Source organism: Hippopotamus amphibius, chromosome 2, assembly GCF_030028045.1.
Source record: "Hippopotamus amphibius kiboko isolate mHipAmp2 chromosome 2, mHipAmp2.hap2, whole genome shotgun sequence".
Classification (NCBI taxonomy): domain Eukaryota; kingdom Metazoa; phylum Chordata; class Mammalia; order Artiodactyla; family Hippopotamidae; genus Hippopotamus; species Hippopotamus amphibius.
The window spans coordinates 57,900,162-57,926,674 of NC_080187.1; the positions used below are offsets into that span (position 1 = coordinate 57,900,162).

General features: G+C 42.2%; 1 protein-coding gene across 1 annotated transcript in view; it reads right to left on the reverse strand.

Moving 5' to 3' along the window:
- LOC130844351 (dedicator of cytokinesis protein 5-like) overlaps positions 1–21,731 on the reverse strand; it is an 87,523-nt gene extending 65,792 nt beyond the window's left edge. Inside the window, exon 1 of the mRNA XM_057720640.1 lies at positions 21,453–21,731. Within this exon, the coding sequence (XP_057576623.1) occupies positions 21,453–21,495 (43 nt within the window). The 5' untranslated portion in view covers positions 21,496–21,731. The remainder of the gene's footprint in view (positions 1–21,452) is intronic.
- Between the last annotated feature and the right edge of the window lie 4,782 nt (positions 21,732–26,513).

Genomic DNA, 26,513 nt, shown 5'->3' on the forward strand with positions numbered 1-26,513 from the left:
TCTGTCCGCTCCTCTTAAGAGATGTGCTGTGTTCACGGAAAGCTCTGCATGGTACTCTGAGGTGCCACGTAAACTTCTCCTGTTAGGTTATTGCTTTGCAAGGAACAGAGACCCTCTCAAGTTACCCCAGGAAAAGGTCTGTTTTAGACCTGGAATTGGAAAGCTGCGGAGAGCAAGGGCAGCTCCAGGGCCTGGATGCCTCCCCTCCTCCAGCACGCTGGAGGGTTTCTCTCCACACCTGTTTCCTTCTATCCAACAGCTTCCTCAGTTTCCATATGGTTTTTTCATTCATAACTTTGGCTGCCACGTGACTTCAGTCTGCCATGGATTCGCCCCTCTTAAACGACATCCTTTTAGTTTTTGCCTCTGTAGCAAAACATTTCCTGGAATTCCTTCATTCAAATTCCCAAGGCAGGGAATCTGATTGATTCTACTTATTTCTTTGGGCCAAGATCTATGTCATGGCCCAGACTATGGAACTGCCTCCCCGGGGTGGTCGGTCCACCCAGGCACCAATGGCCAAGGGAGTCGGATGCAGAGTAAAACTTGACTACCTAGGCCTTCCCCAGGTCTTCTGCAGGGGCTGTGCCCAGACACGTACAAGGATGGCTATCTGACACACAGGCACTAAACCAGGCTGTTCAACAGTGTGCTTGGACTGGCATGTGAGAGCCAACTGTTAAAGTTTCAAGAATTTTGAGGGCTATTTGGTAATTCACAGGTCATTGGAAATTGGCCATGGTGGGAATATTTACACCACAGACATTGGCAAATGCCACAAATTAAGGTGTTTTGGTTTTCCTAAAGAGCTCGTTTGCCAGCACACCACTGCAGCATGAATGGTTGAAGAGGAAAAAAAAAAATCAAGGTAAACAAGGCTTCCCAACAACCTGGCATAATCTACATCATGTCCCTCATCTCTTCACCCAGGCTTCGCTGCAGCCAGAATGGATGGCTTCCTCATCCTCCACCTGCTGCATGGACCTGCCTTACAGCCAGCGCTCATGTTAAGCCACATCCCAGGCTTCCCAAATGGCAATGCTCATCTCTGTCAAGTTCAACTTCTTCCCTGAAGCCTACCCAGTTCCCTCTATTAGAATAACCTCTGCTTCTCTGAACTCCTGGAACCCAAAGTGTACTTCCCTGCACCCCTTTTCACGTTCAGCCTTTTATTATAGTTGTTTCTGGCTTCATACACTGAGTTCTTTAATTCATTATAAACCTCAAGCACAGGATCTATGTCCACTTCTCCAGATCCTTCCAAGAGCCAACCATATACCTGTTCCTCACTGAGCTACCCAGTAAGCGCATGGTGAACGAATACAGAACATTTATTTCCACACGTCTGCCACTTACAATTCTAGGCCTGCTGACCCACGAGTTCTCCTGACAGATCTGAGACCTGACAACCAAAAGAGCCACAAGAGGATTCAAGTCTGGAAGGCAGCTGAAGGCGTGGACCTTGTGCGGGCGCACATGCGCGTGCGTGTGTGTGTGTGTGTGTGTGTGTGTGTGTGTGTGTGTGTGAGAGAGAGAGAGAGAGAGAGAGAGAGAGAGAGAGAGAGAGAGAATTACATTTGCTAGATCCAAACGCCTGTAAGAGAAGGGAAAAGTCAGGGATTAAACACGGGATTAAACTTTGATCTGACAACATCAGAGTCACACTTCAAACCATATTCAACCCCCCGTTAAACCCCATCTCCCTTTAAGCCTTTGGGAAAGATGATTTGGGAGCATTAAGGGGCAAATCTCAGAACTAGGAACCAGATGAACAAGATCACAAGTTCACTGTCAAGTGGAGAACATTAGTTCTTCATGTCATGGATCACTTAACATGAGTATATAAAAGGCGCCAAGAAGTTAGAAGGAAAACTATCAGATTACAACTGCATGTGAAGAAAAAGGCCAGGAAGAAATGGGTTTCTCTGCCCCAAATCTTTTTCCGGACGAAATCTCCTGAGTAAGTCTTCAGGCAGAAAGTTCAATGGCATGTCAACTTTGGATCTTGACATTTTGGAGGTCCATGAATGTGGTCTGACTGGCAAGGCTTAATTTGCAGAAGTATTCAAAAATTGAAAGTTCTTCACACTCTGAGAATTTGGAAGGTAGAAAACATTATCTCAGGAATTATCTGGTGGTCCAGTGTTTAGGACTCCACACTTCCACTACAGGGGGCATGGGTCTGATCCCTGGTCGGGAAACTAAGATCCCACAAAGCCACACGGAATGGCCAAAAAAATAAATAAATTTTTTTTAAGAAAGAAAATATGATCTCTAGTTTACAAATGGAAAAACCTACCAAGTCACTTGACTGTGTCTGTATCAGACACTGAAACACAAACCCAGCTTCTTAATCCTGGTTTCAGTGCCTCTCTGTTCACTTCATTCCACCCATCATCCCTCCAAACCCTAAATGCCCCAGAATATAAAAAACAAGTGACTTTTGTGAAATGGACAATTCCTGAAGCTTAATCCAAACACATGGTGTGAAAACTAGTTAAAAAAAAATTCTCAAAACTAAGGCAGACAAAAGAACATGGTAGAGTGACCATTTCAGCAAGAAAACAAGCCCACTAATCTTCCCCAAGTATAAAACCCTATCACTCAAGGCTGCTGATAAAAGCAAGAAGATAAAGACATATTATGGTGGAACACGTTTCACTTTAGATATGATTTATATTTCCTCCATCTGTCCTTTCTTGATAGGAGCAGTTTTAGGAAGACAGGACCACAGAGATGCTGTACTTTCCTAAGACTTTATAACTGATAGCTAAAGCCTCCTCAACATGGAATTTTGCCTCCCTGGGATCTCAAAGAAATCTACCTAGAAATAAAGAAGGGAACAAACAAAACAAATGAAAGCAAAAGTCCAGCTATCCAGATGTCCCCCCTAACACACTCTGAACTGATCCTTAAAAATTTACTCCTTTGGGCAACAAATGAGGGGCTGCTTTCTTGGTCTAAAATCAGCTTTAGGTACTTCCCTGGTGGTCCAGTGGGTAAGACTCCGAGCTCCCAATGCAGGGAGCCCAGGTCCGATCCCTGGTAAGGGAACTAGATCCTGCATGCATACCACAACTAAGAGTCCGCATGCCATAACTAAAGATCCCGCATGCCAGAAGGAAGACCTGGCACAGCCAAAAATAAATAATTAAAAATAAATAAATTAAAAAAAATAAAACCAGCTTTAAATCAGAATTGAAATGTCACCCAAAAAGAAAGGTAGTGGGATTATGGTTTGCTTCAAGGAGTGGGCCATTTGCTTCTGATAAAAGCTATACTGTCACATCTGAGCTGAGCGAGAAGGCTCATATCTAATTCAGGAAAGAAAATACGATACAGATTCAAAATTTCCAAGGTTCTTGGCTTAGATCAGAACTCGAACATGAAAAAAATTCTTCCACATGCTCAAAACCATTTCTGAATCTGTGCACTTACAAAGAGACCTCCCTGAAGCTATCAAGCAGTTTGAAAACAAGCCTGAGTGACAATCCTCGCGTTGCCAAAGATGAAGCAGGAACCAGCCTCGCTCAGTGCATGTAAGGTTCTTCTTGAAAAATGACTCCAGAGTATTCTAATGCAGACGACTCTGCGACTCAAGTAGGTACCAGTCTTCCTTAAGGAAGGCTACAGGCCCACAAGATGATCATTCAGGATTCTGTCCTCAATGGATTCCTGTTTTCAGATTCTATGATAATCCATGTGGTAGGACCAGAAATGGCTGGCCTAGGGCTACTGGTCACAAATGTCTCTGGGTTCACAAGGCTGGAGATGACCTGTATTGTGGCACTCTATCAGGCCAAAGCGAAGGCAACCAGCCTGTGTGAAGCTCTGTCTACTCTATGGATTTTCTATACATTCCTTATCCTAAATAATCCTCACAACCACCCCATGGGCCCCTGAAACATAACAGGTGCTCAGAGAAAAGTCATAGGGAGTGCAGAGTCAAATTCCAGTTGGCCTGACTCAAAACACCCATGTTAATGACTCCAGTTAGTTACGTGTGAATCTATTACTTATTTATACCCCTTAGGACCCCAGACTATTCTAAGCCAGTAAGAGAGTCCTACCTAAAAGTACAGGAGGGAATTTCCTGGCAGTCCAGTGATTAGGACTCGGTGCTTTCACTGCCATGTCCCGGGTTAAACCCCTGCTCGGGGAACTAAGATCCCGCAAGCCACGGGGCCCAGCCAAAAAATAATAATAAAAAAAATAAATATCCAAAACAAAAGTACAGGAACAGAGATAAAAGTCCCATCACCCAGAAACCCCTAGGAATTCAAACACATTCCATGGAGATTCTTGCAAGACCAGGCCATGTCCAGCCATAAGGGCTTTGAAATTGGAAATATACTAGAATCTAGCCTGGACCTTTGAGGATGGGCTCAGAGCGAACCAACCTTCTCTACTTAGGAATTAAGCCTGCTCTGCAAACAAGGGCACCTGATTGCCAGGCCAGCCTACTGTTGGGTAGGCTCCTGCCCAGCAAACTTCAAATAATGACTGTGCACTGCCCACTGTACCAGGAAGTGTGCTAATCTTATTCCTACCTTTTCACTTGGCTGAGAGCCTTCTATGACTTCACAAATGCAAAGAGTAATAAAAGTTAGTAGGCTTGGACTTCGAAATTCCAAAACCGCAAGAAGCTGCTCTTCAAAACTTCACTCTGCAGCAAACAGCTTTTGCCTCTACCTTGACGATTCCAATTTTAAGCATGGCTTGGCCACAAGACACGAACTATGATCTGCAGGACTGTAAGTAGTAACTTTGGTTCTGATGTCAGCTTACCATGTGTCCCTAAGCAACTCAACATCTGCATCTCAATCTTCTTCAGCAACTCAGAACATGATTTACTTTCAAGGCATGTCATATTAGTGATGCTATTAGACTATAGAAATACTAAATACATAAATGTTCTGCTTCATTAGTGAAATACTTTATTTCATGTAATGTAAGACCAAGTCTTGTGCCCACCCCGAGATGCCCATTACCTTATCAAAATAAGACAGTGACATCATACTTTATTGTCTTCAAACAGAGAGAGGAATCAAAGACTGAGACTTTTACCCACCATAAAATAGCCACTTAGATCCTAAAAACAACCAGCAAATCAAAATGAGATGTGATTCCATGAGTTCTAAATTTTAGAATTATAAAGAAATGAGACTAGTATAAACGTGAAAATTCCATTTTGTCCTTAACTGAAGAAAAATCTTACCTTTGCTTTTGATGATAAGCAAAGAGACAGAACGTGTCCTAAGTAATTAACTGAATGGTAGAAAGCAAAGTGTATTGAATTACAGATGGTCATCAAGGATACCGGAAGAGTGCTTCCCAGGTGGTTCAGTGGTTAAGAATCTGCCTGCCAATGCAGGGGACAAGGGTTCGAGCCCTGGTCCAGGAAGATCCCACATGCCATGGAGCAACTAAGCCTGTGTACCACAACTACTGAGCCTGCGCTCTAGAGCCCACAAGCCACAACTACTGAGTCCATGTGCCACAACTACTGAAGCCTGTGCACCTAGAGGTTGTGCTCAGCAACAAGAGAAGCCACCGCAGTGAGAAGCCCGTGCACTGCAACTAAGAGCAGCCCCCGCTCGCCACTAGAGAACTAGAGAACTTTCACAACTAGAGAAAGCCCACACAGCAACGAAGACCCAACACAGCCAAAATAAATAAATAAATTTATTTTTTTTAGAAAAAGGATACAGGAAGATATAAAGTTAGATTTTTGCTAGAATATGCAAGAGTCAGCAAAGTCTGAGATATAGGGTGGAAGGCCTACTTGCCAACCAGCCAAGACATCCTGTGTGATGTGGGGCAAACCACCAAAGTGGTCTGTTTCAGTCCCTGGACCTCTAAGGCGGAGGTGACAACAGCTACTGCCGTTAGCCCACAAATTACATTAATAATAAGATTAAGTTCCACTTATTTACTTGTTTAAATTGGTAATCCATTCACATTGTACAAACTTAAAAAGGTGCAAAAATATTCCATAAAAACTGTCTACACTCAGTCCACCATTCCCTTCCAAGATATAATTAACAGACAATTTCTTACATATACTTCCAAAAATAATAATCTAGCATTGACAAGTACACACTAACATACACTTTTCTTTGTCTATTGTGTTCAGCACCTTGACTAGTGCCTGACACAGAGCAGGTACATATTTGTTTAATGAGCAAAATTAATACTATAAACACTTTTTGTATCTTGCCTCTTTACCAAAAATATCTTGGAAATAAGCCCATATTAACGTATATAGAGCCGCCTCAGTCTTCTTCAAAAAGTTTTTAAGTGTAACATACATACAGAAATTGCACATACGTGTACATTTCACTAAATTTTCATGAACCATAATGCACCCGCCTAACCAGTACCCAGATCAAGAAACAGCACAAACATTACCCATAACCTAAATGTCCTGCCCATCCTCCTTTCCAGCACAACTACTACCCTTTACCCTACAGACGTCCAGGGTAACCACAATCCTGACTTCTAAAAACAGCTAGCCTTGCCAGTATTGCTATTTACAGAAACTAAATCACACAGTATGGACTCTTTTGGGTTTGCCTGCTTTCACTTAGCCTTACGTTTGTGAGATTTATCTGTTTTCGCGTGTCCATGTCAATCACTCATTCTCATTGTCTTACAGTATTTCCTGGTGTGAGGACACCACAATTTATACTCCATCCCACCGTTGATGGGCAAAGTGCATGGTTTCCAATTGGGGGCTATTTTGAATACTGTACTGACAACCTTCTACACAAGTCTTTTTGTGAAAATTTTTCATTTCCCTAAGAGTGGAACTGCTGGGTCACAAGGTAGGTGTATGTCTAACTTTTTACTAGGAACTACTAAACAGCTTTCCGAAGTGGTTGTACCAATTTACACCCCCAGCCATGCATAATGCTCCCCCTTGCCACACATCCTGCCAACAGTTAGAACTTCTGTTTTTTGGGTTGTTTGCATTTTTTTTTTCCAATTTAGCCCTTCTGGTGCGGTTGTGGTGGTCTAGCATTGTGTTTGCATCTCTGTGATGACAAATAGAGATCAGCACATTTCCAAATATTTATTGGATGTTTGGATACCATTTTTTGTGAAATGTCTATTCAAGTCTTTTGCCCATATTTACTGGGTTATTGTTTTCTCTTATTGATTACTAGTTCTTCACATATCCACAATAGGTCAGATATGTGTATTGGGACTGTCTTCTTTCTACTCTGTGGTTGTCTTTTCAATATCTTCTTAAGGGTGTCTTCTGGTGAAAAGAAGTTCTTAATTTTAATATGGCTCAGGATAATTTGTTTTTCTTTTAAAGTTAGTGTTTTTTGTATCCCTTTAAGAAATCTCTGCCTACTCCAAGGTAGAGATGTTCTCTTATGCCTTTTTTTTCTGAAAGTTTTCACCGTTTTACCTTTCAGACATTTGGAATCAATTTTTTTATATGGCATTAAGTAGGAGTCCAGTACATTTTTTCAATATAGGTAACCAACTGACCCAGTACTGTTTTTTTGAAGAGATCAGCCTTTAATCACTTTATGCCAATGTCATCTTCAGCAGACATTTTGTCACTGAGTCTGATTCTTTTTTTTTTTTTTTTTTGCCTGTGCCAGGTCTTAGCTGCGGCTTGCGGGATCTAGTTCCTGACTAGGGACTGAACCCAGGCCCCCTGCATTGGAAGCGTGGAGTCTTAACTGCTGGACCACCTGGGAAGTTCTAAGTCTGATTCTTTTTAATGGCTGTATGGTATTCCATTGTATGCATGTTTCATAAATAACAACTCATCTCCAAGTGATTCCCATTTAAGGTGTTTTCATGTCTTTACTATAAATAATGCTGTCATGAATGATCATAGACCATTCCTCACTTGTGTTAGTATAGTTGTAGGACAAACTCATAGAAATGGACCTGCTAAGTCAAAAGGGTGTGTGCATTTTTAAATCAATATTTGATTGAAGTTGTACCAATTTTAACTGGATTTTCAGATCGCGGTGAACTGCACACACAGTATTATTATAAGACCCAGCACATTAGAACTTGAATTATACCAAAGTTCCCAACATTTCTGAGCCTTAAGTTCCTTTTTTAAAAAACAATAAATGTTTAACTCTGCTTCTAGTATCCACTGATTGAGAAAATATATATAACCATATATTGGGATGGCGAAAAAGTTCATTTGGGTTGTTCCATAAGATGAACAACTTTTTGGCCAACCCTATAATTCACAGATACTATGCCTCAGGACCCGAGAGACGGAAACTAACCAAAGTGAATCACGCTGTCACACTCTAAGGGGTGGCCTCCTCTGCTTCACACAGCAAAGAACAAGGGCACCTGCTATTTGTGCTTGTTCTGAAGGAAACTCAAAGCACAGGGCAGTCAGGCCAAGGAGACTTACTCGGACTTTTCCCAGGTCAAGTGTTCAGAATAAAGCATCATCATTTTGTTCAAAATACAAGTCTCAAAAAATGCCAATGTGCTTTCACTTCCAGGTCAGCATTATAATTATAATCCCTTATGATCAATACACAACCCTCCCTTCACCCATCAGCACCTCGCAAACTACAGTTCAGACATCCCTATAGTGTCATGAGAATGTCACGTTACTTAATAATTTTGTGACTGACATTATGTCAACACCATGGTGCTGGGGACCAAAGACATGGGGTCGGCTGCCGGCCTGAGACGTTGTGACCACCATGGAACCCACAGCGTGACTTTCACTTCACAGGCTCAAACCTCCGAACACACTTCGTTCCCAGAGAGCTTCAAAAGGGGAAGGTGATTGGCAAAAGAAACCATCAACAAAATGAAAAGGCAACCTAAAGGGATGAAATATTCATAAATCATACATCTGATAAGAGGTTAATATCCAAAAAAAGGTAGAGAACTCATATAATTCAATATCAAAAACAAAAAAAACCAAACAATCCAATTGAAAAATGGGCAGAGGAGCTGAATAGACATGTTTTCAAAGAAGACGTACAGATGCCAAAAGGTATGTGAAAAGATGCTGAACATCACTAGTCATGAGGAAGATACAAATCAAAACCACAAATGAGATATCACCTCACACCTGCCGGAATGGCTACTATCAAAAAGATAAAAGATAAGTGTTGGTGAGGATATGGAGAAAAGAGAACCCTTGTACACTGCTGGTGGGAATGTAAACTGGTACAGCCACTAAGGTAAACAGTATGGAGGTTCCTCAAAAAATCAAAAATAGATTCCACTTCTGGGCAGTCAGCTGAAGGAAACAAAAATACTAACACAGAAAGATGGAATAGCCATAAAAAACAAGGAAATCCTGCCATCTGCAATGACATGAATGGACTTTGAGGTCACTGCGCTGAGTGAAATAAGTCAGAGAGAGAAAGACAAATACTCTATAATATTACTCATATGTGGCATCTAAAAATGACAACAACGTAAATACAGAGAACAGATTGATGGCTGCCAGAGCAGGGGAGGGGGGGCGTGGGGCAGAGAGACTGGTGAATGTGGTCAAAAGGCACAAACTTCTAGTATAAGATAAGTCCTGGGGATGTGATGTACAGCATGCTGACTACAGTTAATAATACTGTATTATATATTTGCAAGTTGCTAAAAGAGTAGATTTTTAAAGTTCTCATCAGAAAAAGAGAAAGTACTTTGTAACTCTGGGGTGACTGATGCTAACCAGACTTGTAGTGATCATTTCACAATATACACAAATATCAAATCATCATATTGTACACCTGAAACAAACAGAATGTTATATGTAAATTATATCTAAAGGGGGGGGGATGATTTAATAGCTGGATCTTATTTATAACAAAGCCTCCACCTGGAAAAAAACCCAGGGATGACACAGCCCTTCTTCCTGTATGAAGAGAGCTTACTCTTCAGACCCTTAAGCAGACATGAATCCTGCTTTCTCAAGAGTTGTGAAGAAAAAGGAAGCAGTGAGAAGACAAGTCAAGACAAGCAAGACATTTGCTACTAGCTTTGGGATTTTGGTGAAGTCATTTTATGCCTCTGGGGCACGTTTTTCCAATAAAATGAGGTGTTAGCCAAGAGGTGATACGTATAGAATCTAGCTCTTAAGATTCTGTGATTCTATACACAAAAGGGCAGAGGAGCTGGATTTCTATGACTGAGACTTAAGACTTATTCTGGCTGGAAGGCTGGGAGTGAGAGCCCTCTGATTCCAGGCACACAGAAAGTACAAGTAAAGTACAACACATCCTGCTGCAGGTATACAGGTAACAAACCAGTCAGTGGGATGCATTCACCTTGGCTGAGTCAGCAAAGAGCTATTTGCAAGAGGGAATTAATCTCTGCTGCAATTTCCTTCCCTTGAGTTTTTTTTTTTTTAATTGAAACATAGTTTATTTACAGTGTTGTGTTAGTTTCAGGTGTACAGTAAAGTGATTCAGTTATACATATACATATATATGCATATACATATATACACATACACACATGTATATATATCCTTTTTTATATTCTCTTCCTTTATAGGCTATATAGTACTGTGCTATACAGTATCAAGCTGTTTTAAAAGACAGTGAATGACCAAGATTCTTAGAGGGCGTCTTGGAGGTCCAACTACATCAAGTGACATGGACAGTCCCATGGGCCATGGAAATGTAAGAGAACGTGGCACAACCCAGAAAGGTGGACCCATCTGAACGACAGCAGCTTTGCGATGGCACGGAGGTTTGTGAAAAGACAAAGATCACTTTTGTCTCTTGCTCAGGAACTGGCTGCCAGCAATTCAGACAATCGTTTGAGTTAGCTGCCGGCCGGCCCAGGCTCCAAGGGGACGTGGCCCGGACATCACTTGGAAAAATTAAGTTAACACAAGCATCCTCTGCTTTTGCTCACCCAAGTCTCTGCCTCAAAAGCATTTCTTAGCCTGATCTCAAAAGCACTTTTTTTTTGGCCGCTACTTATAAACCAAGGTCAAAGCACTCCCAAAGCCTTTAACGTCCACACACTGGGGACCTTTTATGGGTGATTTTACCTATTTGATGAGGGAGAAAACTATTTTTCCTGACTTTGAAATATTCAGTGAAAAACAGACTATGTGACTGTAATCAAGTTCCTGGGCCAGAGATAGGGGTCAAATTCTATCATAATTCTATTCCTATTACAACTCATTTCGAAGAACTGAAATGAGTTATAAGAGGTTTTGACTCCTATTCCTTTTCTTATTCTTTTGGCAGTTCTAAAATATTTTACATGTATAAAGTTATTGTGTTATATTGGGTATTGCTGGGGAAAAAACTAGAAGTTGGACGTTTTTTCCTTATTGGAAAAAAATCATTGCAATGAGATTTGATTCCTTACCCTCAAACCCCACTGGTTTGTTTCGGAAAATTTAGATGAGGAGAAAGCACAAATTAAGCTTCAGCTAACATGAGGGCAGATAGGACCGCTACAAAAAGCCTTCTGTAAATTTGGACAAACTAAATTTTGAGTAACTACAACCTTTGCTTCAAAGCCCCTCGCCAGTACTCTAAATTACTTTTCTTCTCCATGTTACTTGTGATCTCATATTTTTTTGTTTAATTACCTTGTATACAGTATAGATGTGCTTATCATAAGGCATCTCAACTTCTTTGCGGTAATGGGAAGTAATTAATGCATGAATTTAAATGCCTCGCTTCTTCCATTAGGTTGCATCTTCTTCCCTTTCCAACTCGTGCTCAACAGAGCACTAATCCAATGAGTCAGAACCTCCTAAACCCTATTCAACACCGTGGTCAAGCCTTTTCTTTCCACTTAGCCAATCCTACAACGCATCTTCCTCCAGGAAGCCTCCACAAATAACAAAGAAGAAGAAAAAAAAAAGCAGCAGCAAATTCCCATTCTTCCCTTCCCAAGAATGCATCATTTAGGATTTCAATTCCTTTCCCACCCCACGATGTTCACACAACCTTTGCCTAAATAATTTATTAAATCTATTTTATCCTTTAAATGTTCCTTTTCTTACTGCTTTTGACTGTATCTCATTGGAAACGCACATAGGACCAAATATTCCATAACGTGGGGAAAAATTCCCTCTTCTGGCAGACAAGACAAATTTAGGTGGATAACAGCATTCATTTATTCCTTCATCATTTATTTACTGAGTGCTGACCACGTGCCAGCTGCCATCCCAGGGAGCGGGGGAACACTGATGAAAGGGTAAAGTTCCGGTCCTCACAACTCTGTATTCCAGTATTGGAGAGAGACAGTAAACACAGACAAATAAACAAATAGGACAATTAGGGAAACGGAGAGACACTGAGAAGTGTGAGCAAAGACGGTAGTACCTTTAGCTGGGGTTCTCAGAAAACTCTAAGGAGGGATGATTCCAACAGATACCTGAATGATACAGGAACATGATTTCATTTTCAATTCTCTTTTTGCGTAACTAAGGTTGACCCTCATTATTCACAGATTCTATGGTACCTATGAATTCTTCCACTCATTAAAATTTATGTGTAACTCCCAAATCAACACTCCTGGTGCTTTCGAGATCATTCCCAGTCATGTGCAGAGGGGCAAAATGTGACCTGCAAGTTCCCATTTGAGGTCAGACGGGGACAGTCCGCCTTTTTGTTTCAGTTCTCATACTGTAAACTACAGTACTTTGCACAGTCTTAACTTTAGTGCCGTGTTTTTCTTATTTTGAGCTTTTTGTTAATGATTTCGCTAGTTAAATGACCCCAAGCACAGTGCTTAATGCTGTGTCCTGTTTCCAAGCCCCAAAAGGCTGTGTGACTTGCCTTATGGAAAACATACACGTGTTAGATAAGCTTCCTTCAGGCTTAAGTTTAGATATAGTGTTGTTGGCTATATTCAATGTTAGTGTATCAGCAATGTATGTTAAGTAAGGTCTGTACATCTTAAACAGAAACACACATGACATAAGGTTATATATTGATCAGCTGATGAAAACGTGACCAGAGGCTCACAGGAACCTGAACTTTTATTGCCCCTAGGAGCAATGGTAATATTCGCTAAGTCAGTGTTCTTGGTGACCTTACAGAACATTAACTACCACAAATAATGAGAATCCACAGTATATCGAAGAGAAAGTTTCATCTCGGCACCAGCTGAAACTGCCATGGAGAAAGTGGTTTGATGCCCAACAGCATGGAGCCAGAATCCAATACACTGCTATTTTACTTTTGTTGCCTTTATTGTTAAGGTTGCCTCTTCCTACAGCAAGTGATGCTGGTTCTCCTTCAATGGTAGGAATGTAAAGTTTTCTTTTTCAATCATTGTTTTAATTAAAAAGCAGAAAACAAAAAACCAGGCAACATAAAGAAAATATTAAGTAAAAAATAACAGATTCCACACATATGTGGAATCTAAAAAAATGATATAAATGAGCTTATTTTCAAAACAGACTCACAGACTTAGAAAACAAACTTATGGTTACCAAAGGGGGGGGATAAATTAGGAGTATGGGATTAATATATACATGCTACTTTATATGAATAGATAACAAGGACCTACTGTACAACACAGGGAACTCTACTCAACATTCTGTAATAACCTATATGGGAAAAGAATCTGAAAAACAATGGATATATGTATGTGATAACTGAATCACTTTGCTCTACACCTGAAACTAACACAACACTGTAAATCAACTATACTCCAATATAAAATAAAAATTAAATATAAAAAATAATAAATTAAATAGGGAAGAAAGAGGTGGTTCATTCAAAAGTCTCCAAAAGTGAGTATGTAAGATGGTCCTTTGGGACTTAAGAGTAAAGTATCAGAACTTTTACTGACAGTTATTTTTATCTTAAAAAAATAAAGAAATTAAGCTCTAATACTTATGAACTAACAAACCAAAAAAACCAGAGAAGGCAAACGGGTAAGGTAGTAGGCATGAAGCAGCTACACAAGGGTACGTGGTGTAAAATTAATACATAAACAGAAACCTCAATTAAAATAGTTGGGAGGCCAGAAGTGGGAGCCTTCACACCCTACACGATAGCAGAGCCCAAAAAGAAGAAAGACTTCCTCTTCCTGCCTGGTAAGAGCTCAGCCAATGGGAGCCTGTCATGACTCAGCCAATGAAAAGCCACTATAGGTCAAACTCTCAATTCCTCCAATGGACTTTTTGTTTACTTCAGCCCTCCCAACTTCCTCTTCCCCTCTATAAAAGAGTTCTTCTCTCCTGGTTGCAGGGATCTGCATATGGCTTGCAGACTCACTGAGGGTTGCAAGCCCTCAACTGCAATTCTTCGCTGATTCTGAATAAATCCATTCTTTGCTGGAGAACCAATGTCTCTTTCTTTCAAGTCAGCGCTGGAGGTGGCAGAAATCAAGGTGACGGAGGAATAACTGAAGTTTGGGAAACACATATGGAGTAGAGTTTTGGCTTAGGAGTGAGATTACATGTATATGGATGAAAAATTTATCTGTATGAACCTCAGTTTCCTTACCTGGAAAAGGAGACAATGTATGAGAATGAGAGCGTGATCTCAATGATTTAATGAAATAACGTGTAAAGCAGCAGTGTTCAAGGTTCTTAGTCTCGGAACGCCTGTAACACTCTTAAAAGTTATTGAGAATTCCAAAGAGTTTTTGTTTATGTGCATTACACCTACCACTATTTGCCATATTAGAAATTCAAGCTGACATTTAAAAAATATTTATTCGTTAATTAAAGTAACCATAATAAACCCAATACGTGCTAGCAAAATATATATACTGTATACATATTTTTAAGATTCAACTACTTTTCCAAACAAAAACACTGAGAAGAGTGGCACTGTTTTGCATATTTGTAAATCTCTTTGATGTCTGGCTTCACAAAAGGCCTTTGGATTCCCACATCTGCCTCTGCATTCAATCTGTGCCAGTATCACACTCGATGTAGCCTCTGGGAAACTATACTATATACTCATGAGAAAACAGAGTGAAGACACGCCAATAACATCTTAGTATTATTACCAAAAAGTTTTAATCCCATGGGCTACCTGAAAGTGTCTCCAAGACCCCCACACGCACCTGGGATATACTGAAATAAAGGGTTCAGAACAGCGCTTGTTATGAGCTAAATGCCTAATAAGTACTAATTCTCTATTCCTCTTATTCTGTCTCAATGTTGTTAGAACACGAATGCATTAGGGCGAGTATGTCTTCAGTTTATTACAACTGTATAATATTTAGCTTGATGTCTTACGTAGACAGATGATGAATGTGTTACTGTTGTTGCTTATTCTGGTTCTGTAACTAACTAGCTGTGTGATCTTCATAGCCAAGGATTCTTTTTTTTTTTTTTTGGAATATAATTGCTTTACACTCTTGTACCAGTTTTTGAGGTACACCAAAGTCAATCAGCTGTATTTATACACATATCCCCATATTCCCTTCCTCCCTCAACACCCCCCCCACCCTCCCCGTCCTGGCCCTCTAAGGCATCATCCATCATCAAGTTGATCTATAGCCAAGGATTCTTAATCTGTGTTGAAATTCAGAGTATCCATGGACTTGAAAAGGGAGAAAAATTGCATCTCTGTTTTCTGACACTCAGCATTTACTTCAATGATGACCAGAGGCAATAAACCACAGGTATAGTAGTGATGCTATCCTCATTTGAAATCATAGGTGTTTCATATATAAAATAGATAACCAACAAGGGCCTACTATATAGCACAGGGAACTATATTCAATATCTCCTAATAATCTATAGTAGAAAGGAATCTGAAAAAAAAAGATTGAAAAAAGATACATATAGATACATAGACAGATACAAAAATATACAAACTGAATCACTTTGCTATACACCTGAAACTAACACAACATTGTAAATCAACTATACTTCAATTACAAAATAAATTAAACTCTCCTACACTGTTGCTGGGAATGCAAATTACCATTATGGAGGTTCCTTTAAAAAGTCAGTATAGAACTACCATATGATCCAGCAATCCTACTCCTAGGCATATACCCAGAGAAAACCATAATTCAAAAAGATACATGCACCCCAATGTTCACCGCAGAACTATTTACAACAGCCAAGACATGGAAGCAATCTAAATGTCCATCAACAGGTGAATGGATGAAGAAGATGTGGTACAAAAAAAAAGAAAATGAAAAAAGAAAAAGACTAGAGGGTACACTAAAATTAACTTGTATAAAAATGAACCCTGGAAAGGCAGACTCAGACACGGTAAATGCATGCAGGATTTTCTAATACAAATTCCTAAGGGAAAAAAAAGATATGGTATGCAAATACAATAGAATATTCCTCTATTGGGGTGCATGAAATAATGCCATTTGCAACAACATGGATGGACGTAGAGATTATCATACAAAGTGAAGTAAGTCAGACAAAGACAAATATCACATGATATCACTTATATGTGGAATCTAATAAAAAATGATACAAATGAACTTTTTTACAAAACAGAAACAGACATATATCTCCCAATCAAATTTACAGTTACCAAAGGGGAAATGTTGGGGGGAAGTGATAAATTAGGAGATTGCAATTAACGCATACACACTACTATATATAAAATAGATAAACAACAAGGACCTACTGTCTAGCACAGGGAACTCTACTCAATATTCTTTAATAACCTATGTGGAACAAGAATCTGAAAACGAATGGATATATGTATATATATGCATAACTGATTCACTTTGCTGTACACCTGAAACTAACTCAACATTGTAAATCAACTTTACAAATTTCTTTAAAAATTTTACAGATATCTTGATAATAAAAAGGCACATATATCACAATATCACAAATTTTTGAAAACTATCTTGACAGCTGTATTTCAATGCAAGTGACTTCATTTTCAATCCTTCATATTTGACTTTATGCAATTAAAAACATTGTTCTGACAAAGGGGGCCACCTTAAGGGCTTAACCTGATGGCCAAAGGTAGTCACGTACCCGAAAAGGTAAGAACAATTTATGTTAAGCAACTCACTTTACCTCTTTAGGCATCAAGTTTCTCTCTTTAAAAGGGAACTGAACTAATTACTCTCTGAGACCAAGTTCTACCATTCCAGTGGTGGAACGCCGTGCCCGTGGTGAGAAAGAACTGGACAGGGACCCACAGCACACCTGAGTGCATTCACCAAGTGCTACAAGAATCCAGTTTTGGTTTTTATAATAACATTTGAGAATCTATGCAAAGTTAAATGCTTTTAGACTAATTGGGCCTAGCACAGCAAAATAGTTGAAAAGCTAACAGTGAAGCAAATATTCCCCCAAACTACCTTTTATCGCATTATAAAAACATAGGACAAATCCCACCAAACAACAATGGATGATTTTGCAAAGCCTCCATCATCAACATAATCTGGGTCTGCTCTTGATAGAAATAGCTTGTTTGGGAGCAGACTTAAGAAATGTTTTAGTTGATTGAACCTGGTGTACCCCCCAAAAAAATAAAATAAAATAATAATAAAAATTAAAAAAAAAAAAAAAAAAAAAAAAAAAAGAAATGTTTCAATGATCAGAAGACTAAGCTGGAAATGTATCACTAATGTTTGCTTAACCTCTAAATAAAAGCATCTGACCCTTGTGTCCTAAAACAGAAAAAACTGAAAGCAAGCAAGCAAGCAAGAAAGCACCCCAATGTTCACCGCAGCACTATTTACAACAGCCAGGTCACGGAAGCAACCTAAATGTCCATCAGCAGACGAATGGATAAAGAAGATGTGGTACGTATATACGATGGAATATTATTCGGCCATAAAAAGGAACAAAATTGGGTCATTTGTAGAGACATGGGACCTAGAGACTGTCATACAGAGTGAAATAAGTCACAAAAACAAATATCATATATTAACTATATATGCAGAATCTAGAAATATGGTACAGATGAACCAGTATGCAAGGCAGAAACAGATACGCAGATGTAGGGAATAAACATATAGACAACCAAGGAGGGAAAGTGGGGAGAGTGGGGGTTGGATGAATTGGGAGATTAGAATTGACATATATACACTAATATGTATAAAATAAATGACTAATAAAAAATATATTAAATTGTACACCTTAAATATATGCAGTTTATTGTATGTCACTTATATCTCAATAAAATTTTTTAAAAGAAAAAATATGGACAAATAAAAAGCAGACAAAATTTCACTATTATACCAAGATATTTATAAAATAATATTTTGGTATATTTCCCATCAAAAAATTAATTAAAACAAATTAAAAAGGAAGGAAGACTAAAGGGAAAGAAAAACAAAGGGAGAAAGAAAAGAGTTTTCCATGACTGTGGGGCAGCGCAGGAGTTCCTCAGCACTCAGCTCTTCCCATGAGGGCACTAATGGCCCAGAAGTGTAAAGAATCAAGTCTGTGGTCCTCTCACCTGATAACAGACATAGGTCATTTAAGCCTACCTGATGCTAGAGGTTGAGCCAACAGTTCTTCTTAGCTGAAGAACTAAGAAAGCCCAGACAAGGTTGCATTTCAGTCCCTGTAGAAAAATCTAGGCTGTCAGAGACAGTCAATAGTGGCACCAAGATAAGCAGAGACTGCTAGCTTCACCATGCACCATTCAAATGGAGATCAAAGCACTACCCTCACTCAGAGTAGCTGAGTCATTAAAATGCTTCAAAACAGCCATCACGTTTTTTCCTTCACCCAGAAACAAAGTCTGTCCAGCAGACTCTCAGAAGGGACAACAATCCACCCCCACATAAGTCCAACAAGCCAATTTTCCCAATCATATTTAAGCAAGTCCGTCTACCCCATGCCTATTTTCTCAGCAGCACATCTCATTTTTTTACTTGCAAAGATAAAGACAGACTGAAGGCTCTTGCTTCATCCATCCAACAGGACAAAATAAAAGTCACATTGGAGTGAATGAGATGCTAAAACCTAGTGGGGAAAAAACTGTACTAAATCAGCATAGAAATTAGGTTGGCGCTTTAGGACGCCACCCCAACACCAAGGACAAGCAGTTACTGAATGCATGCTCTATACCAGATATCCCTCTCGAGTCACAGGGACACAAGACCATAACCTTCTGATTCACTGAACCAAAGAATAAGTAATAAAATGCAGGAATGGTGAGGAAGTGGTGTGAAGGTATGAGGTAAGGGAAACACCAAATTTGAAGGAGGCAGTGAGTAGGGATTTGAGCCCGCATGAAAGGCTGGACTGTGGGATGCAGAGGTGGGAGGGCACTCTGAACAGGGGACAAGCACAGGGGAGCAAAGTCCCAAAGGAGGGACTCTCCGTGGTATATTGCACAAGAGGGAGAAGGGCAGTGTCTGCGCCGGAGGGTTGATGAAAGAAGCTGAGAGAGATATGGTTGGTGAAGACATTGCTGAACTGGATTCCCAGAACCTTGAAAACTGGGCTCAGTTTAGACTTTACCCTGTAGGCCAAGGAAGCCTTCCAAGCAGGGAGGTAATATGAACAACCATGTGTTTTAGGAATAAACAATGGACATTGACCTGATCAGCTCATCTGTCCTCACAGTGGGCCCTTGTGTCAAATCCAGATTAATCAGAATCTACTGTGTCTAGTGAAATACACTTCCCAAATTATATCCTGGGACAATTTTGCTACCACCTATGCCTTGGAAAAGCAGTTCACCTTTCTTGACTGATAACACATAACAGACTCTAAAACAGGAAAAAAAATTTAAAAAGAGAAAATACCATCTTTGTTCCTATGACTATGGCAATAAACCCCACATTTTTAGGATATATTTACATTAATGATGCCCAAGTCATAATAGTTTTAGAAAGCATTTCTCCTGTTAAAATTAGAATTGATAACTTTTCTGTGAGAGTAATTATTGATTAGGTATTGATAAATATACTTTAATTTAGGAGTTAGTACCCAACAACACTCACAAATAAAGAGATTGACTCCATCTCACTTCTACAACTACTGGCTACTCACTGGCACCTGATCCGGAGCCCCCTTCTGAAATCTCAGGATCAATTCATGAACGGGTGGTCTGGAGCTAAAGTAACAACATCCACCCATTTCTGAGTTACAACCATAGGAGCGTGCAAGGATTCTAAAAGAAATTTAAAGGAAAGAAAGTTTTTGCAACAGAGGGAGAACAAGGAATTATATGCATATTATTATACATACACACATATACATACATACATAAAGGATCACAATCTAAAAGCAATCAATGCGAGAAGGTCGGTTTGTTTTTTGTAACTGTCTACAGAGTTGAAAAGCACCTAGAGATGTTAAGATACAGTATCTCTGAAACAGACATAGCCGTCGGAAAGCATTGCATAGGTTCAGGGACCGCTCCCTAGTAACCACTAAAGGTGAGGGAAAAGAAATGGGGGCGGGATGGGAGTGAAGTCGAAGACTAAACTTACAAACAGGACCAATGAATGACCCTGACAGGAAATGATAAAATTCTCAACACACACAACCGTGTTTATACTAGGGAATCGCACCCAAGCCTAGTAGCCGCTGTAATTGCCCCGCTAACGGCAGAGTCTTCCCACAAGGCCTCGGCAACCTCACTCCTTGATAAAAAGTGGAAGGACCAACGTTTTTCACCTGGGTCAAAACCCCGCTCAGCCACTGTTTCGGATCGAAAGTAACACAAAAGCAATCCCCTGCGCATCCTGGGGGCCCGCCAGCACCACCGTTACGAATACCAAGTGCGTAGCCCAGGACCTGTCACCGTTTTCTCAATAAAATATCCTCGTCTTATTCCACGACGGCATCGGGATTCAGACGGCAGTCTGAAACCCTCTCCATACACGCTCCGGTAGGGGACGACTGTCCGCACAACCAGCCCCGGGGGCCAGCCGCCCCCGTTCCCAGGCCACACACTTCCTGTCGCTTCCATCACCTCCACGCCACAACTTGAGCTTCCCGATCAGTTTACAACTGCTATCGGGATCCCAGCGCCCGGGAGGAAAGAAGGGAGGGCGGCTTCCTACCCCCAACTCTTTTCTTTAGGCTTCAGAGAGAACCTAAGAAGACAGAAGGCAGAAAGCACCGGAGCAGCTAGCCGACTTCGCCCTGGGCCGGCCTCGGCTGGTTACAAAGTACTGAATGAAGCCCCACGCACGGGGAGGAGGCAGGCGAGCACCAGAGCTGGGTGCCTCAAACAAGCCACAGGCGAGCGCCCTCGCCGTGCGCGTTTCTACTCTGCAGAGCGCTGCAGCTTTGGGTTCGGGGGCAGGATCGCCAGTCCCGGAGCCCAACTGCACTTTCAGCCACCCGGATCCCTGGAACCCAGGATGAGTTCCCCCGCGGGGCTCCCGGAGAGGGCTCCGGCTCCCGCCGCCCCCCCAGACGCTTGCAGCCGGAGCCGGAGCCTCTCGGCGCCCCAGCGGGCAGGGGGAGCGGGACCCCGGTCCCGGGCAGGCGCGCACCGAGTGGCCCGGCGTCCGCTGCCCCAACTTTGCACCGGGCAGGGCCGCTCCTGCGAACTTGGCGGCGGCCGGGTCGGGGGCGGGGTGGGGCGAGCACTCACCAACCCCGTACTTCTGCCTCTTGGTCGGGATCCAGCGGGCCATGGCGGCGACCTCGCCCCGCGGCGGCGGCGGCTGCGGAGGCTACAGCTCCCGGGGCTCCGGCCGCCGCCGCGCCGCGCTCCTGCGCGCCCCGGGCTCTTCCGCCATGTTCCGCCGAACTTCGCCCGGCCCCGCGCGCCGTCTGCCCGCCGCGCCGCCCGCGATCCGCTCCGGCTCCGGCTTCGGCCCGGGGCCGCGGTCACCTGCTGGGCCCGGCGGCCACGCCGCCGTGCGCGTCCCTCCCGGCGCCGCCCCGGCCCCTCCCGCCGGCCGCGCCCTCCGCCCGCCGAGGCCGCCTCCGCGCCCCGACCCGCGGGCGCCCGGCCTCTCCCGCCGGCCCGCCCCGGACTCCGCGCTCTGCCCGGCCGGGGCCGGCTCCGCCTTGCACACTTCCCGGGTGCAGTTTCCCAGCGCAGACTGGGGTACGGGTTTCCCCTTTTGCTGTTTTGCTTTTTTTCCACGCCTTCCCCACCCGGACTAAAGCCAGGAGGCTGGGTCCCGGGGGGCGGGTTCCCCACCGCGGGTGTCGCGAGGGCTGCGCCGGAGGTGCCGGGCACCCCTAGGAGGGGTAGCCGGGCAGTGGGCGGGCGAAGATGCGGGGTCCGCTCCTACCGCGCGCGCCAGAGCATCTGTGGGAACTAGGATGAGTGGACAGGAACTAGGATCTAGGATAAGTTGCTTCTCGCCCCCAGGGCACCCGCAGTGCCCGGCACTCATTGGGCGCTCAATAAATATTTGTTGAATGAATGAGCAGTTGACTACTGTGTTCACCCTCTGGAGCTTTCGCTGACACCACGACAGCCGGAAGCCGGACTCCAGGGCAGACAGGATCTCCTATGGCCACCGTTTATAGCCTTCAAAGCAGGAACATTTGTTTTCTGGTAAATCGAGAACTAATGCAAGGGAGCCGGGCTTCCTTACTCCAAATAGTTTCCTGGGGAAGCCTCTGTGGGAAAATTAAGTAGAGAGCCCTGACTTAGAAATCCTGTGTCCCCAAAACACCGGGACTCCTGCCCAGCTGAAGATGTTCAGACCAGCTGAAGAAATTCAGACCCTCATGCTCAAGGGAAAAGCCCGCCGCAAAGACCTTCTTTTTCCAGCAGCCCAGAGAGGATCCCTGCGGAGAAGGGGGACCAGGCACATCCAAGTCTTTCTCGTTCACTGGCTGTATTGTTCGGACGAGGAGCCAAACGCCGGGACTGCTCATTTAACTGCCCTAAGCTGTTGGCGTCCTCTGAGACTCTCCTCCTGGAACTCACTTCCTCCTGAAGAGACCTCAAGAATGAAGATTGGATCTGAATCCCAGGTGGGGGTGGGGCGCCTTGCTACTTCACCCAGAGAAGTAAAATCTCCGAGTAAATGACCAGCTGATTTGTGTTCACCATCTGAGAAAACGCCTCTTGAAAGAAATCTTGTCCTTGCAGCCTGTGAAGGTTTTCTTGCCTCTTTGGAACGTGAAAGGAAAGGAAGATGAAATAAACATGTCTAAAATAGAGGAAACTTCATTGAAACCTCAGTGCATTTTAATTTTGGTAACTTTCTTGCAAAGTTGAATCTGAATTTTTTTTTAAAAGGTCTTGTTCATGGTGCGTAACTCCCAGGGCTTCCTTTCTTCTCCATCACCAAATATATATTTATTCAGCAAATGTAATAATAATTTAAGAAATCTGTGACTTTAGACTTAACATCCAGAAGGAATTCCACCATCTCTCCCCTCTATTTATTTTCCTCTGCCAGTGACATGATTAACCTAACTTCCCAGGTTAGGTAATCCCTTTTTCTTTCCACAAATATTTATTAAGTGCCTACTAGATGTCAAGCATTGTTCTAAGAATGGAGGCACAGCAGTGAATAAAATAAAATCCCTACCCTCTTAGAGCTTACAGTCTAGAAGAGAAGAGTAAGGCAATGAACAAATAATGCCAAATGAGGCTAAACCTGTAAAGAAAAATCCAAAGCAAGGAGGATAGGATGTGTGTGTGGGGAGGGGGGGGGGTGCTACAGTTTTATATCGAGCAGTCTGGGAACGCATCTCTGATAAAGTGACATTGAAATATAGACCTGCAGGAAGTGAGGATTTCAGAGGAAAGTACTCAGACATCAGGAACAATACATGTAAAAGCCAGGGGGCATGTTTGGCTGGTCCCAAAACCAGGGAGGAACAGCAAGGATGCCTGGGTAGCAAGAGGTGTTAGTACGGGGCAGAGATGGGAGGAAACTTGTTCCAGGAGACACAGGGTAAGCTGATACAGCAGGACCATGAAAGGCATAGTGAGGACTTTATATATTGCTACAAGAAAAGTTTGGAGGATTTTGAACCAAGCGAGGATGTGATCTAGTTTGCCGGCTATGGGATGAACAGACTGTAGACAGAAGGGAAGTTGCAGGAAGATCAGATAGCCAACTGAAGTCTATCTCAGTAGTTCAGGCTAGAAATGACGGTAGTTGGGTCCCGGATGCTGGGGATGGAGACGGAAAAGAGGTTCTTGACATATAACTGGAGGCCAGTATGGGCAGAAGGGAATTTACTGAGGTTTCTGGACCCCTCAGTGTACTTTCATCAACATACAGCATATGTTTTGGGAAAGTTTGGTGGATCTATCTATCATCTATCTACCTACCTATCAGCTCTCTATCTATGTTTGTGTTTTTTAAGAGCCTCACTGTATAGGCTTCAGGCCCCAGAAACTCTGGATCTTGCCCCTAGGTGTGAGCCACAAGATGGGTCAAGAATAACCCTAAGGAGATGGGAATGGGTGATCCTAGGTCCACTTGCCCATGTGCAGTTAAGCCAATCAGATGACACTGGGTCGTGGTGAAGGAAAGTGTAGCGTTTATTGCAGGGCACCAAACAAGGAGCTGAAGACAGCTAGTGCTCAAAACACCCAAACTCCCCATGGGTTGCAGCAAAACATTTTTAAAAGGCCAGTTGAGGGAGGGGCATGCCAGGGTGTGTGATCAGCTCTGCACAATTCTCTGATTGGTTGATGGTGAGGTAACAGGGCAGGGTTAACTTTATTGATCCTTAGGCTTCAGTAGGCCTGGGGGCTACTTGCTCATGGTCAACAAGTAGTTAACCTCCTCCATTTGGTGGGAGTTTTAGCATCTGTAAAACAACTCAGGAAATGTGCATCAGACACTATTATCTGGGTACTTCAGAGAGGAGCTAAAGCAGAGGACCTTGGGGAGGGGATCTTCCTGGGAAGGCTGGTTACACAACTGCTAAATAGAGCTGCCATTTTCTTGGTCATCTGTGATATCTACCTGTCTTCACCTTTTATACCCAGGTTGTTCTGGATTGAAGTTTTCCTTTGATACTTCCTTAGGACTCACTTCACACCTTTCTCAACTCCTCCTTGTGGACCGTTTGGAGCTTAAGTATTTTGCCCTGTGGAATAAGGGCATCACAGTTACTTCAGCTACCTGTGTTTGAGAAAATTAGATGACCAGTGTTCTCTAACCACTGGTATATTTTAAATTTAATACACATCAGAGTGTTAATGCTCATTCAGTAGGACTCGATTTCCACCAAAATGATTTCAGCTGCCTCACCACCCCCCCCAAAACCCTCTATCCCGCCCCCACCCCCACTCCACCACCTTGCATTGAAGGCTTTTTGCAAAATTTGAGGTTTGGATTCAGACACTGGATATTTCCAGTGTGACAATAATTGCAATCAGAGGGTTGAAGGAAAATGGGAAATTTTAATTACAGCTTTCAGGATGTTTATACTTTTTCCTCTGAAGACTGAAGTCCACCCACTTTGTTCTATCAGATGGTTCAATCTCAACTTGAAAGTCTATTTAAATCATAAAAGCAAAGCTATTCAAAGTCTTTTATTAAAATGTGGCTTAAAATTAGAGCGTCAACTAGATGGGTAGATGGAATAACAGCATGATTCCCAGAAATATCCTTTTCTGTTTCCTCTGATATCTTTTCAGAAGAAACATTAGGCATATTCCACAACCAGGGATATTCAGACTTCAAAACCCACACAAATACAAACACAGTTAAGCACTCGCACGCGCTAGCATGCTCTGTTGGAAGGTGCCTTGGAGAAAGAAAATGAGGATGAATGAATTTGGAAGCTAATTTGACATGAATACTGGGACTCTCCCTTACAATGCCTAAGAAATAGCTGGATGTGAAGACAACTGTCAAGGGCTTCACGTCCTCCGTTGATTAAGCAGGTTTATTTTGCCAAATCTGGCTGACTTAATTGCTTCTCTCAAAAAAGCTATGGATTCTGTTAAAGAAAATCTTTTTTTTTTTTTCGTATATAGAGGAGGCTCATTCTTTGAGCCTACACATGAGTGAGTGTAGTTACTAGAACTACAAAAAAAAAAGGGCAGGGGATATATTTGACTCTGAACACCACTTTGCAATCTTCTAAGGGCAAACACTTTTGAACAGGGCGGTTCTATGTAAGTCAGGGATGGGGTGATGCACTGTAATTTGGGATTTGTGAGCTAACCTGGAAAAAAGGAACAGATCTCTACAGCCCTAGAAACACCTTTTTTATATGCCCCGCAGACTCACATCACTGTCTCTTCTCTGCCCCCAAATGCCTTGGCTGGTGAGCATCTCTGGGTCTGTCCTTGGGTCTGCTCTGTGGCTTTGGAGGTCCATTTTCTCTGATGAATGAGGAGATGATGGTCAGGGCTCTAAAGTTATTCATATCCTCATCCCCATCACTATGAGACTGATGCTTGGTGAGCACTTTCGTAGCAAAAAGCTTTTAGCTTTGTTTCTAGAATGCTCTTTGCTGCAAATATCTAGATGTGCTCCAAAATCACCTTTGGGAGAAGTTGATGACGTGAGCAATTTGAAGTTATTGGTTTAATGAAAACTGGGTTGATCAACAAGGAAGAAGGAATGAAAACTACTTGACTTTTAAAAAAAACTATATATCTTATAAAATATATGTATGTTGAAAAATTATCTCCATAAACTCTGTTTAAAACAAAAGATGATGAAAACTAAGAGGCAAAATGTAAAAATTAAGATGTAAACTTAAGTGA